Source organism: Pocillopora damicornis, chromosome 12 (assembly GCF_964200805.1).
Source record: "Pocillopora damicornis chromosome 12, jaPocDami1.2, whole genome shotgun sequence".
In the NCBI taxonomy this organism is placed as follows: Eukaryota; Metazoa; Cnidaria; class Anthozoa; order Scleractinia; family Pocilloporidae; genus Pocillopora; species Pocillopora damicornis.
The window spans coordinates 14617992-14632720 of record NC_142681.1 but is presented as its reverse complement, the minus strand read 5'-3'; the positions used below and the strand labels follow the sequence as shown (position 1 = coordinate 14632720).

Below are 14729 nucleotides of genomic sequence, written 5' to 3'. Positions count from 1 at the left end.
ACTGCCAAAAACCAGTTACAAATAGCGACGCTCTTGATGAAAGGGAACCAGCAACTAGTTTTGCTGTTATTCCTTACATACAGGTTGTTACGAATCAACTTATTCCACAACAGATGAACTCTTTATTCCAAGATAGGATTATTTCCATATTTCAAAGATCTAACACATAGCTAATTGGCAGAGTTTTTTTGCATTTAAGCATCGACAAGCTTCGCGCAGGGTGCATAGCACAAGAGGAAAGTGACCACTTAAAATTTGAAGTATTGACATGTCCGCATGACACTCCCGCCATCTGCAAGCGATTTTAAACTTCTGTCTCCAAAGATCAGTTCTGGCCTGGATATACTTTAATGTTTTTTTGGCGATGTGATTTTGAATGTGACATTTCCACATCAGCGTGTTCTTGAGCTTTTGTAAATCCGGAAGTGATCCTTGAGTGTTGTCAACGAAGGAATGATACGGATCTTATGAGTCTCTGACAAGTATTCGGCTCCCTCATTTTCACTCAGGGTAGCAAAGGGAACTTTGTACAACCTGCGGTCAAGAACAATAATGACTGTAACCCCAAGATAGACTTGAAATCACTTTCTCGTCCTCGTCCTCGTCCTCGTCCTCCTCCACAAGTCGCAATCTTGCTGACCTCTTTTGTGCGGGGGAGAGAGGTTGCAATTCAATCGTATTTAAAGACTGATCTTCACAATCTTTAGTGGGCAAAATACCAAGACTCCGGAAGCTATCATCCAAAAATTGACTCAAAAACAAATCTTTGGGCAACCCAGCCTGAACTAGATTCTCTTCTGGTGATACTCTTCTATAGTGAAGGACTCCACTTGTTTTCAAGATCCACAAATGCAGACGATTCTGAAAATAAGAAATGTATAGACAAGTACGGTTATTATCTTTCTTAAAATGTTCTCAATGCCAAACCAAGATTGTGGATTAGCAGAGATGTGCGTTTCAAAGTCTGATAGGCCTCTAGCTCGACCCAATTCCTCAACATAAAGAGCATCCCGAGCATTTCCGGTGTCACAAAACAAAGTACAAAGCAGCTTGTAGGGGAATATTCCTGTGTCCTCCAGAAATGATGTTTTGAACTGATCATTGGCGCCCAAGAAATATCTCAGCTCCTCATACTTTTCAATGCACAGATGAAGACACGACAGGGAGTCTTTGATTTTATTATGAAATAAATACAAAACGGTGCAACTTTGAAGGATTTCGAACTCTCATCTTCCATATCTCTGCATATGAATAAAGCTTTCTCCAAGCATACTTCCGAAGTTTTAAAATCACCAACAGTTCTAAACATAAATCCAAGGTTTGCAAGAGCTCCTGCTTCCCCTTCCTAATAACCAATTTCAGTTGTGATGACAAGTGCTTTTTGGAGATACTCTTTAGCTCTGTCGTATTGGCCAAGCGACTTAAACACAGTACCAAGGTTTCCGTAGTCAGCTGCCTCCCCTTCTCTGTCGCCAATTTCAGTTCTGATGACAAGCGCTTTTTGGAGATACTCTTTTGCCTTGTCGTATTGGCCAACGGACAGAAACGCAGTACCTAGGTTTCCGTAGTCAGTCGTCTCCTATTCTCTGTCGCCAATTTCAGTTGTGATGACAAGCTCTTTTCGTAATATTCTTTAGCCTTGTCGTATTGGCCAAGCGACTTAAACACAGTACCTAGGTTTCCATAACATGATGCTTCTCCGCTTCTGTCGCCAATTTTGGTTGTTATGGCAAGGGCCCTCTCAACATATTCCTTTGATTTTAGGCTTTCGCCAAGGTTATAAAGCATAATTGCAGACTCGCTGTATAAGTCAAACAGTTTCCTCCCGTATCTTTCCGCACTTATGTAGTCAGCGATATGACGATAATCGCTGAAAAGAACGGTATAGATGTCGCTGTAAAATTGTAGCAGTACTGAATCAAATTGGTCTTTGCTGTTTTGATCGGTGCCATTTAGTAAAATCAAACATTCGCTGCATATCTCAATGGCTTTCTGAATGCGATCTGAGTTGAGCAAGAACAGGGCAACAAATAAGTCGATGCTCATGAAAGGTGTCATGGCTTCTGCTGTTAGGTTTCCATTGCAATCCTCTCCTGTTATCAGGGAAACATTATTTTTAATAACACAATACTAAATGGTCGATAATCTGGATTAATAACGAGTCACTTCAAACAGGAACACATATGTTAAGTTACAAAAACGGGCGGGGTCGATTACACCTGGAAACTATTTGTAACAAGCTAAAAGTGTTAGAATTCCCAATATCCACTTAAAAAAAAAAAAAGTGAAGAAGTTGGTCACCTTTCATTTTACTCAAGTTGCCATTTTTGCAGAACATCACATGACTGTAAAGTCATTGGACAAAGATAAACAAAACTGACAGAATTTATCTTAACTTTTGCAATGAGAACTTTCCACATGCATAGTTTCTATAAACAACATTAATCAACGGGGTAAGTTTTTGAAGAAACTTTGGTGGGGTATTAAAAAACTATTTGGCTTTATCAACTGAGTTGACAATGTAAATTGGCCATCATAATGAGTTTCAGCCGTCGTTTACTTCCATTTGAAAAATGTCACCAACCAAGTTTACTGTGCATTTGTCATGGAAAAAGCAAGTCCCATACATGAAATTTCAATTCCAATATTGGAACTGACAGTCAGTGTTATCTGCGTAAGGCTCTCCAGAATTATTCGAGAAGAATTGGAAATGACAGCAGACCAAGTTTACTACTGGACTGACTCAGCTTCCGTGTTGAAGTACATCAACTTTGTTAACTCGCAGGTAAGCGAGCCGTAGAAACTAGACTTAACTCACTGGGTCACTGTCGTAAATAATAGCGGAGCTCGCAGAGCGTAGCCCCATAATTAAGTAAAATATTAGTAGCCCATCAAGCCGAAAAAATTTGGAAGTACGACCGTACGACCATACGAGGTGCTACTTTTAACATGCGTGGTCAACTTTACCGCGGGCACGCCAACGCCACGGCTTTGTTCAGTGGTCAGTGCACCGAGCTGCGAGTCGGACGACCCGGGTTCTAGTCCTGGTCGGGGCAAGGCGTTGTGCCCTTGAGACGTGCGGGAAAAAAAACGAGCTCCGCTTTTAGCCTTGGCTAAATCTTATATTATACTTTGACTTAGTTTTTTCGCTTTCTTCATCTCGCCACGTGAGGAGGGCGTTAGTTAACTTTCTCTCGCATATACTCCACGCATTATTCTACTCTGTTGCTGGAACTAACTCTTGTACGTTTTTAGAAACGAAACGTGAAGGTGAAATGAAAGCTTCATTTTAACAAAATCGGACAGGAATTTCCTTTTTGTTTATTTTTGAATCTTGCAAAGATTAGTAATGATACACAGAGTAGCTACCGTGTCACTGAATCGCTTTCAGGCTTCAGTCATGGGGTTTTTGCGAAATGGTTTTTATTAACAGAACTTGTAAAGCTAGCTGTATCAATTTGTTATATGCTACATACACAGCGGAACACGGTGGGAGGGAGGGGAGGGAGTAGATTTTTCTGATTGAAAAAAACTTCGCGGGTGACTCAGCACAGCCTCCACATTTCAGTGTGGAAAAGCAGACCGTAAAAAGCAGTGTTCAAATCTAAAATAGAGCCATCCTGCTTCTTTTTCGATGTAAACGCCACATCGTACAATTTCTTAACAATCTTTTTTGGAGAAGAAAATTTGAGTTGCACTCGCGAAACAAGGTCGTGATATTTTAAGTGTTTTACCAACAAGTAACCGACAATGACACTCAAAGAATATAGTCCCGTAATCGAAAAAGATGAATACGAATGGATAGACAATGACTTAGTGGTTATGTTTGAAGGCTTTTGTCGCAAATTTTCCCAAGCAATGTCGTTTAAGAGAATTTTTTATTCTTAGCCTCGCCTCCATGTTATGGGATTGGCCCTATATCGGAAAATGTTAGTCTTAAGGTCATTAGTGTTGTGGCAAAGTTTCATGCTTTTATCATTAATTTGAACAATTTTGGTCGATAACCGCTAGACTATAAATGCTGATTCACTCTCCATATCTCCCTTTAGATCACTAGTTCTCCCTTAGAATTCGATTTCCGTTTTGAATTTTCGAGAGTCCCATGAAGACTAGGGAGTTTAACTCTTACTATCTCTGCACGATCAGAGATATATTTCCAATTTGTACTGAAATGTTGTGAATGAGAATCATTGGTTCGTCTCGTGCACAATTAATCACTTGAGGGAATAAAAAACGTTTTGATCTTTTTCTCGATCGTATTTTATAATTGATCAGTTCCTCTTTTCAGCGACTTTGTTCAATACTTTTGATCACAGTTTTCATTTTTCCTAATTTTCTGAGGAAAAGAAGAAATAAAAGATGAAAGCAGCGCGAATTGCCGTCGAGAGTTTTCCGGATGCGCGGGTCCTACAACGTAACTGTAGTCCAGTCCATTTCCCCCACCTCTCTCCCCTCCGCAAAAGATATATGTATAACTTTTAAGTATAACTGTTGATTACTACTGAAATTCAAGCTACCTCCTCTCTCTGATGTCATCTGCTTGTTGCCATATTTCCGTCACTGGATTAACGCCTTCAAAGGTAAGACCAATGATGTGGTTATTTTCGAGCAAATTACCGATTCTTTTTTTTTTTTTTTTTATCTACTATAACAGCGACTATTTTTGTCTTCGATCATGCAAATCACACCCGCAAGAAAATGAAAAGTTCATGAGAACAATGTGTCAGTTTTCACGCACAGATAGCTTACTGTTTAAAGACAGAAGCTTTAGCTGTACTCTCGATCTGGTTGATCTCGTGATGCAAATCCAACTGTTCCAAAAGGATGAACACTAAAGCCTGACGTTTCCCATTAAACAGAGTGAGATGTTTCATTTTTGGATGCTCAAATCCATTATTAGTTAGAAAAGTGTGACGTGCCATCGAAATACAGTCACTTAGTTTTTTTAGTATTTTTGGCTTCGATCATGCAAATCACACCCGCTAGAAAATGAAAAGTTTACGAAGACAATGAGACCATTATCACGCAAAGATAGGTTATCGTTCAAAGAAAGAAACTTAGGCTGTACTGTAATCGATGTTGTAATGAAAATCAAACCTTTCAAAGCGGTAAACACTAAAGCCTGACATTTCCTATTAAAAATAGAATAACACTATTTATTTTTCATGTTCAATTACATCATTAGTGATAAAAGTGTGACGTACAAAACCGAAATACTGTGTACTCATTGACTGAGTGGTAGGAAAAATATTTGGCTCGGGGTCTAAACCTACGGACCGAGCGCAGCTAGGTGCTTGCTTTATGATTGAGAGCCAAATATTTTTCCGTCCGACCAAACCAAAATCAGAATTTTACCATATGGCCATTAACTGTTGAAAATTTAACCTAAATAGGACGCGATAGACGGGCATGTGAGCACAGAAAAAGAAATTCTGCGAGTAAAACTTTTCCTTCTTATTTCGATTAGCCCAGAGGGGGGAAGGGAATAACCCAAGACACAAGTGATCTGGATACCCTAAACACTGTGACAGCGGAAGTTTGAAAGGTTGAGAAAAGTCCTAAGTGTAATTCATTATTTTTGTTGTTTCATTTTGAAAGCATCAGCCACATTGTCAACATCTTGGTAAGTGCGATTGAAAATCCTCTCTAGTCACTCGATTTTAATCAGCTTTAGTTATTTAGTAACTGTAAAGAGGTAAGCCAGTAACTGCTTTGTGTTTGCAATATCTAGTTACGTCACGTTTCGAGCGTTAACCCTTCATTATAGCGATTGATGACGCGATTGAATCGCCATCACAGTGAAATAAATTTGTTCTACGGCGACTTTTGCAAATCTCTGTGGCTTCATACCATATAATTTATCCTCATTAACTAAGGTTATTGAGCATCGTTTAATTGAGAAATTGATGATCATAAAACTAAATTTAGACTTCCATTTATGTTGTGGACTGTCCTTCGCTGATATCATTGGAAATCCGTGATGCTTTGTGGCGTGGTTTTCCAGTGGCTATGATCTACATTAGCTACTTGACTTTGTTGTAGTAGAGTTCAACGAACGATTCAGAGATTGCGGTAGATTCGAATTGAATTTCTGTTTTCTACTTGTACACAAGCCGTTCATGATCGAGATGCCCTTTTCTTAAATCTTTACATAATAGCGGCGGGTTCTACGGTGCATATTTTTGTAAAGGCCGTAGTCTGTTTCTATTTCTGTTGAAGCGCCAGAGTCTCGCATAAGAAAATAAGTCATGACGCTGCTTGCTCACGAACAGAGATGTTTTTAATTTTCACAGAGAAACTGAAACTTACTTAAATTCACTGTAATTGCATACATAGTATCAGCGTACTTTTCCTTTGAACGGATGCTTCATATCTCCACCGTTAAATGGCTTTCTTCAAACCTTTATGGTTTTTATACAATATATTTCAACCTCATTAGCTAAGATTGTGAAGTATAGTTTAATTTGAGAAACTGATGGTTTCGACAATCACCGGTGAACAAAAACTAAACTCAGTCCAATATTAAGACATATATATAACGTGGACCGTCCTTTACTGATGCTAAAGGATATTCGCGGTGTTACAGTTCGTGGTTTTCCAGTGTCCATAACTTTTATTAGTAATTCACGTGACCTTCTTCGCTTTTTGTGAAAGTACCAAGGTCTCACATAAGAAGAGATATCAGTCTATGACACAGCTAGCTCACGAAGAAATATGTTATAATTCTGTGATGAAGTAAAGGAAGTGAAAGTGATCACTACGATTACTTTTCCAGCTGCAAATAGTTCACGAAGCTCAGAAGTTAAATTGGTTGAGAAGCTTTGTTAGGCTTTCAAATGAACTCAAATATACATTCGCTCTGAAGTCTAAACATTTTCTTCATTGCTATTTCACAAACTCGTGGTTAAATTCCCGCATAAATGTGGGAGAAAGGAGATTACAATCTTTTTACTTCGAATGAATTCGTCGCAAAGCCGGACTTCGTCAAACCTCTGTGGCATCATATCTTGTCCAACATTCACATCAGCTAAGAACAGATACGTTTTCCGGGACATTCATCTGATAAGTAAGCTCGTTATTTGCTAATAGCTTGCTACGAAAATATTTTCAAATGTTCCATGCTATACTGCAGAACGTCACGAAAATTTTCCAGAAAGTTGCAGTAAAAGGTTTTTCTCTTGTTAGCCTAAGAATTGAAACGCTTAAAACTCGACTGCATGTAGCTTGATCTCAAGAGGCTTCATTGTAAATACGGCCGGTAGAAATGCAGATGGAGAACGAAGCATTATAAAAATTATTGATATTGCGGAACACTTTTTGCTGCTTTCTTTGCGGAGTACTGGCAATAAAACATCATTTATTCCACAAAATTATCAAATGAGGGGCCAACGCTCGAAACTTCAGCTTCAGAAACTCATATACATTGTCAACTCAGTTGGTAAAGCCAAATTATATTTTTGTAACATCTCACTAAAGTTTCTTTAGAAACTTACCTCGTTGAATAATATTGTTTATAGAAAATATGCATGGAGAAAGTTCTCTTGGAAAAAGTTAAGAGAAATAGTGTTCAGTTTATCTTTTTCCTGTGACTTTTAAGTCATGTCATGTCGCAACTGAAGTAAACTGAAAGATGACAAAGCGAGTTTATCACACGACCATTAGTCAAACTCCAGCGCAGGGCCTTGATCAAAAGTAACTTGGATAACTGTTGTCTTTCACAGCGTGATAGTCACAGTCTGTTATCATTAAGAACTGCGCAGGTCAGATTAATTTTAGAAGTTTCACCGAATGTGATTCGTTAATGTGCTTCAGTTGTACTTATCCACGCCTCTTCTTCACCTATTTTTTGTTATGTTATTATTGTGAATTCTAACACTTTCAACTCGTTACAAAAGTTTCTAGGTATAATCGACCCAGCCCGTTTTTGTAACTTCACATATGAGTTCCTGTTTGTAGTGACTCATTATGGATCCAGATTAGCGAATCATTCGGTACTTTGTGTTACTAAAAACAATGTTTCCCTAATAACAGGAGAGGATGGCAATGAAAACCTAACACCAGAAGTCATGATAGCTTTCATGAGCATCGCCTTACTAATTGCCCTATTCCTGCTCAACTCAGATCGCATTCAGAAAGCCATTGAGATATGCAGCGAATGTTTGATTCTGGAAAATAACACAGATCGAAACAGCAAAGACCAATTTAATTCACAACTGCAACAATTTTACAGCGCCATCTATGAAGTTCTTTTCAGCGCTTATCGCAGGATCTCTGACTACATAAGTGCGGAAAAATACGGTAGGAAACTGCTTGTCTTATGCAGCAAGTCTGGTGACTTAGTAAAAGAAGGAAATGTAAGCTTAGCTCTAGCAGAAATTTTTGAGAGTCAAAACAGGTTTACAGATGCCAAACAACTTTATGAAAAAGCAATTGATATAAAAAGACAAACTGGTGAAAAAACTGACGAAGCAAGCGCCTGCAAAAGATTCGGAGGCATGTTTTATAAACTAAACGAAAACCAAAAAGCGAAGGAGTATGTTGAGAGAGCTCTTACTATAAGAACCGAAATTGGCGACAAAACAGGAGAAGCATCCTGTTACAGAGACCTTGGAGCGTTCCTTCAGTTGCTCGGGCAATACGACAAGGCTAAACAGTATCTCCAAAAAGCGCTTGTCATCACAACTGAAATTGGCGACAGAGAAGGAGAGGCATTATGTTATGGAAACCTTGGTACTGTGTTTCGGTTGCTCGGGCAATACGACAAGGCTATAGAGTATCTCCAAAAAGCGCTTGTCATCACAACAGAAATTGGCGACAGAGAAGGAGAGGCATCATGTTATGGAAACCTAAGTACTGTGTTACAGTCGCTCGGGCAATACGACAAGGCTAAAGAGTTTACCCAAAAAGCGCTAGTCATCACAACTGAAATTGGCGACAGAAATGGAGAGGCATTATGTTATGGAAACCTAGGTACTGTGTTTCAAATGCTCGGGCAATACCACAAGGCTATACAGTATCTCCAAAAAGCGCTTGTCATCACAACAGAAATTGGTGACAGAAAAGGAGAGGCATCATGTAATGGAAACCTAAGTACTGTGTTACAGTCACTCGGGCAATACGACAAGGCTATAGAGTACCTCCAAAAAGCGCTTGTCATCACAACTGAAATTGGCGACAGAAAAGGAGAGGCATCATGTTATGGAAACCTTGGTACTGGGTTTCAGTTGCTCGGGCAATACGACAAGGCTATAGAGTATCTCCAAAAAGCGCTTGTCATAAGAACTGAAATTGGCGACAGAGAAGGAGAGGCATCATGTTATGGAGACCTAGGTACTGTGTTACGGTCGCTCGGGCAATACGACAAGGCTATAGAATATCTCCAAAAAGCGCTTGTCATCACAACTGAAATTGGCGACAGAGAAGGAGAGGCAATATGTTATGCAAACCTTGGTACTGTCTTTCAGTTGCTCGGGCAATACGACAAGGCTAAAAAGTATCTCCAAAAAGCGCTTGTCATCACAACTGAAATTGGCGACAGAGAAGGAGAGGCATCATGTTATGAAAACCTAGGTACTATGTTACAGTCGCTCGGGCAATACGACAAGGCTATAGAATATCTCCAAAAAGCGCATGTCATCACAACTGAAATTGGCGACAGAGAAGGAGAGGCATCATGTTATGGAAACCTTGGTACTGTCTTTCAGTTGCTCGGGCAATACGACAAGGCTAAAGAGTATCTCCAAAAAGCGCTTGTCATCAGAACTGAAATTGGCGACAGAGAAGGAGAGGCATCATGTTATGGAAACCTAGGTACTGTGTTACAGTCGCTCTGGCAACTCGACAAGGCTAAAGAGTATCACCAAAAAGCGCTTGTCATCACAACAGAAATTGGCGACAGAGAAGGAGAGGCATCATGTTATGGAAACCTAGGTACTGTGTTTCGGGCGCTCGGGAAGTACGACAAGGCTAAAAAGTATCTCCAAAAAGCGCTTGTCATCACAACAGAAATTGGCGACAGAGAAGGAGAGGCATCATGTTATGGAAACCTAGGTACTGTGTTTCGGGCGCTCGGGCAGTACGACAAGGCTAAAAAGTATCTCCAAAAAGCGCTTGTCATCACAACTGAAATTGGCGACAGGGGAGGAGAGGCATCATGTTATGGAAACCTAGGTACTGTCTTTCATTTGCTCGGGCAATACGACAAGGCTATAGAGTATCTCCAAAAAGCACTTGGTATCACAACAGAAATTGGCAACAGAGAAAAAGAGGCATCATGTTATGGAAACCTAGGTTCTGTGTTACAGTCGCTCGGGCAATACGGCAAGGCTAAAGAGTATCTCCAAAAATCGCTTGTCATCAGAACTGAAATTGGCGACAGAAATGGAGAGGCATCATGTTATGGAACCTTTGGTACTGTGTTTCAGTCGCTCGGGCAATACGACAATGCTAAAGAGTATCTCCAAAAAGCGCTAGTCATCACAACAGAAATTGGCGACAGAGAAGGAGAGGCATCATGTTATGGAATCCTAGGTACTGTGTTACAGTCGCTCGGGAAATACGACAAGGCTAAAGAGTATCACCAAAAATCGCTTGTCATCAGAACTGAAATTGGCGACAGAAAAGGAGAGGCATTATGTTATGGAAACCTTGGTTCTGTGTTTCAGTTTATCGGGCAAAACGACAAGGCTATAGACTATTATAAAAAAGCGCTTGTCATCACAACTGAAATTGGTTGCAGAGATGTAGAGGCATCATGTTATGGAAACCTTGGTACTGTGTTTCAGTTGCTCGGGCAATACAACAAGGCTAAAGAGTATCTCCAAAAAGCGCTAGTCATCAGAACTGAAATTGGCGACAGAAATGGAGAGGCATCATGTTATGGAAACATTGGTACTGTGTTTCAGTCGCTCGGGCAATACGACAAGGCTAAAGAGTATCTCCAAAAAGCGCTTGTCATCAGAACTGAAATTGGCGACAGAAATGGAGAGGCATCATGTTATGGAAACCTAGGTACTGTGTTTCAAATGCTCGGCCAATACGACAAGGCTAAAGAGTATCTCCAAAAAGCGCTTGTCATAAGAACTGAAATTGGCGACAGAGAAGGAGAGGCAAAATGTTATGGAAACCTTGGTACTGTGTTTCAGTCGCTCGGGCAATACGACAAGGCTATAGAATATCTCCATAAAGCGCGTGTCATCACAACTGAAATTGGCTACAGAGAAGGAGAGGCATCATGTTATGGAAACCTTGGTTCTGTGTTTCAGTTTATCGGGCAATACGACAAGGCTATAGACTATTATAAAAAAGCATTAGTCATCAAAACTGAAATTGGCGATAGAGAAGGAGAGGCATCATGTTATGGAAACCTAGGTACCGTGTTTCAGTCACTCGGGCAATACAACAAGGCTAAAGAGTATCTCCAAAAAGCGCTTGTCATCAGAACTGAAATTGGCGACAGAAGAGGAGAGGCAACTGTCTACGGAAACCTAGGTATTGTGTTTCAGTCGCTCGGGAAATACGAGAAGGTTAAAGAGTATCTCCAAAAAGCGCTTAATATCAGCACTGAAATTGGTGATAAGGAAAAGGAAGCAGCACATCTTGCAATCCTTGGAAGTGTGTATAGAATGTTTGGAGATTATGAAGCTTCGGAAGTATGCTTGGAGAAAGCTCTATCCATATCCAGAGATATTGGAGATAGAAGAATGGTGTTCGAAATCCTTCAAGAATACGCCATTTTGCATTTATTACAAGAGAAAACCATTGACTCCCTTTCCTTTCTTCAACGGTGCATTGAAAAGTACGAGGAGCTGAGATATTTCTTGGGCGCCAATGATCAGTTCAAAACATCATTTCTGGAGGACTCAGGAATGTTTCCATACAAGCTGCTTTGTACTCTGCTTTGTTACACTGGGAAAATTCGTGATGCTCTTTATGTTGAGGAGTTGAGTCGAGCTAGAGGTCTATCAGACTTGATGGCAGAGAAGTACTCCGTTGAAATGAACACCTCTGCTAATCCACAATCTTGGTTTGGCATTGAAAACATTTTGAGAAAGAGAAATAACTGTACTTGTCTGTACATTTCTTATTTTCAGAATCATCTGCATTTGTGGATCTTGAAAACAACTGGAGTCCTTCACCATAGAAAAATATCAACAGAAGAGAATCTAGTTCAGGCTGGGTTGCCCAAAGATTTGCCTTTGAGTAAATTTTTGGCTGGTAATTTCCGGAGTCTTGGTATTTTGCCCATTGAAGATTGTGAAGATCGGTCTTTAAATATGGTTGAATTGCAACCTCTCTCCCCCCAACAAAAGAGGTCAGAAAGATTGCGACTCGTGGAGGAGGACGAGAGAGTCATTTCAAGTCTACCTTTGTGTTACAAAATGTTTATTGCCCCCGTTTATGATCTGATTGATGAGCCTGAAGTCATTATTGTTCCTGACCGCAGTTTGTACAAAGTTCCCTTTGCTGCCCTGAGTGAGAAGGAGGGAGCCCAATACCTGTCGGAGACTCATATGATCCGTGTTGTTCCTTCTCTGACGACACTCAAGATGATTCAAGATAGTCCAGAGGACTATCACAGCAACACTGGTGCCTTGATAATAGGCAATCCCGAGGTTGATCGGCTGCCGTCATTGCCAGGTGCAAGAAAAGAAGCGGAGATGGTCGGACGATTAGTGGGTGTTCCGCCTCTGCTAGAAAAGGAAGCAACGAAGCAGGCGGTGCTTGAGCGGATAAGTTCAGTGAGCCTGATACATATTGCTGCTCATGGTAACGCCGAGAGGGGAGAAATTGCCCTCTCCACCATTCCTACTCCCAACAATCGAAACGCTGTCCCACCACAGGAAGCTTACATGTTGACGATGGCTGATGTCTCACGAGTAAAAGTCAGAGCTAAACTGGTGGTACTTAGCTGCTGTCACAGTGGAAGTGGAGAGATAAGAGCCGAGGGAGTCATAGGAATTGCCCGTGCGTTCTTAGGATCTGGTGCTCGCTCGGTGCTGGTTGCGCTGTGGGCCATTCCAGACTCAGCAACAGAGAAGCTAATGAGTCGGTTTTACGAACACCTTGTTAAGGGAGAAAGTGCCAGTGAATCCCTTCATCAGGCCATGAAGTGGATGAGAAAAAACGGCGTGAGCAATGTGTCTGAGTGGGCTTCGTTTACGCTGATTGGAGATGATGTGAGACTCAAGTTTGACATGCAGAGGTAAGACTCGTTCCGAAAAGATATTTCAAGAATCAAAGGTAAATTAGATGTGAAGGTAGCTATGGTTTACTGGTCGCTGACTGTCGGTGGGAATGCTTCGTCACCTTGAATATCAAGGCTAGTTTTCTACGTTTTTTTTGTTTTTGTTTTCTAAGAGTAACAATTAACTTTCCCTGTTAGGTGTAAAATATAGAATCTCTGTATTGCTTTAGTTAAGAAATGTTGATTAGTTATTTATAATAATATGGTTTTCATTTTTTTACGTTTTTTTACAGGAAAGAAGACCCCGACGGATGAATGATGAGAATACCTTGAAGGAAACAGACCTCAGAGACTTTTAAATGGATAAACAAATAGAATGATTAGAGGAAATACTCTATCTGTTATTTCATTGTGTAATTCAAGAATGGGCAATCTTCAATTAAGCATAATAATTTCAGTTTTTTGCGTTCTCTTTTTTGAGCTTTTCAGAAGAAGGTATTGTTTATGTATTGGAGAGATATTTATCTCTTTACAAAAATTATCTTATCCGGCCGATATAATTAGCACGAAACATTTTTGACGTAAGGCTCTTATGAAGTGAAATCAGGAAAGTTAAAACAGTAGTTTAAGCATCCAAAACGAGCCTGTTAAGTCTTACAGGGTTTTCTCGCAAAGCCTTTTGTTTTAGGTTTCGTTAACAGAATCCTAAATTTCTGATGCAAAATCTCAACAGAAACCTTTTGTTCTGGTCAGTTCCAGTACTATTTCTGAGTGCTTTAAAACTGAAAAAAGAAGGCTTGGATTTCTAAATAGGACCATGGAAAATGCCATTAAGGTCGAGCATTTTATTACTATAGTGTGGAAAAATTACGACAGCAATATTTTGAAACTGGTTCAAAAAGTCTCTTACGCATAGTGATGTTTGAGATAATGTATGTTTGCATGGCGATTTAATCGTTTTCAAGTCAGGTCATTGTCAAAATGTTGTTTAAGGAATCAAAATATGTTTTTTTTGCCACACTTTACACAATTTGTTTTTTTGCAAACTTTCTTATTGGAATTTGGAGTAATTCCAAAGACGCTAAAATAAAAGACAGCTTGAGAGAAATCTTAGAAAATATCGCGAGTGGTTTTTTAAACCAGGTTACAGAGTAAAACAGAAAGCACTGTTGTGCATTGTTAAGGCGGCAAGGTGGCGGGGTGAAGGATGCATCTGGTAGGAGTGTCTGCAGCTCGAAAAATGCATTTCCAACGAATCTCTCACACTAATAGAATGCGATGGATTTTAATCTTATTATGGTCAACAGGTATTTGAGCCTCAAGGAAACAGTTCCTTAAAATTGAAGTAATTTGATATAACTTCTGCCAGTCTTTGAGCAGTTAATCATTAATTGTCACGCAACTATTCCAAAAAAATAAGGTTTTTTAATTGCAAATATCTCCAATTGACAGCATTGTATAACGACAAACATCCCATAACAGGAAAGACTCATCTTAACAATACGTTTCAGAGCAAAAAAAAATTTGGCCTCTGTAAAAAAAT

The 14729-nt window shown here is 39.9% G+C and overlaps 1 protein-coding gene across 1 annotated transcript; it reads left to right on the top strand.

Moving 5' to 3' along the window:
• The first annotated feature begins 5544 nt into the window (after positions 1–5544).
• Positions 5545–14304, top strand: LOC113666254 (uncharacterized). The gene is made up of 6 exons (XM_089189065.1): positions 5545–5623; positions 8032–8885; positions 9126–10085; positions 10326–11165; positions 11286–11613; positions 11725–14304. The coding sequence occupies exons 2-6, from the start codon at positions 8067–8069 to the stop codon at positions 13206–13208; spliced, it is 4431 nt and encodes a 1476-aa protein (XP_089045191.1). The 5' UTR covers positions 5545–5623; positions 8032–8066; the 3' UTR covers positions 13209–14304.
• The last annotated feature ends 425 nt before the right edge of the window (positions 14305–14729 follow it).

Bases quoted from the DNA above. Each gene is read 5' to 3' on its own strand.
- LOC113666254 (XM_089189065.1), top strand. From the start codon at position 8,067: ATGATAGCTTTCATGAGCATCGCCTTACTAATTGCCCTATTCCTGCTC. The intron at 10,086-10,325 runs GCTAAAAAGTAT...CAATACGGCAAG, and splicing joins CGCTCGGGCAGTACGACAAG to GCTAAAGAGTATCTCCAAAA. The intron at 11,166-11,285 runs GCTATAGAATAT...CAATACGACAAG, and splicing joins CGCTCGGGCAATACGACAAG to GCTATAGACTATTATAAAAA.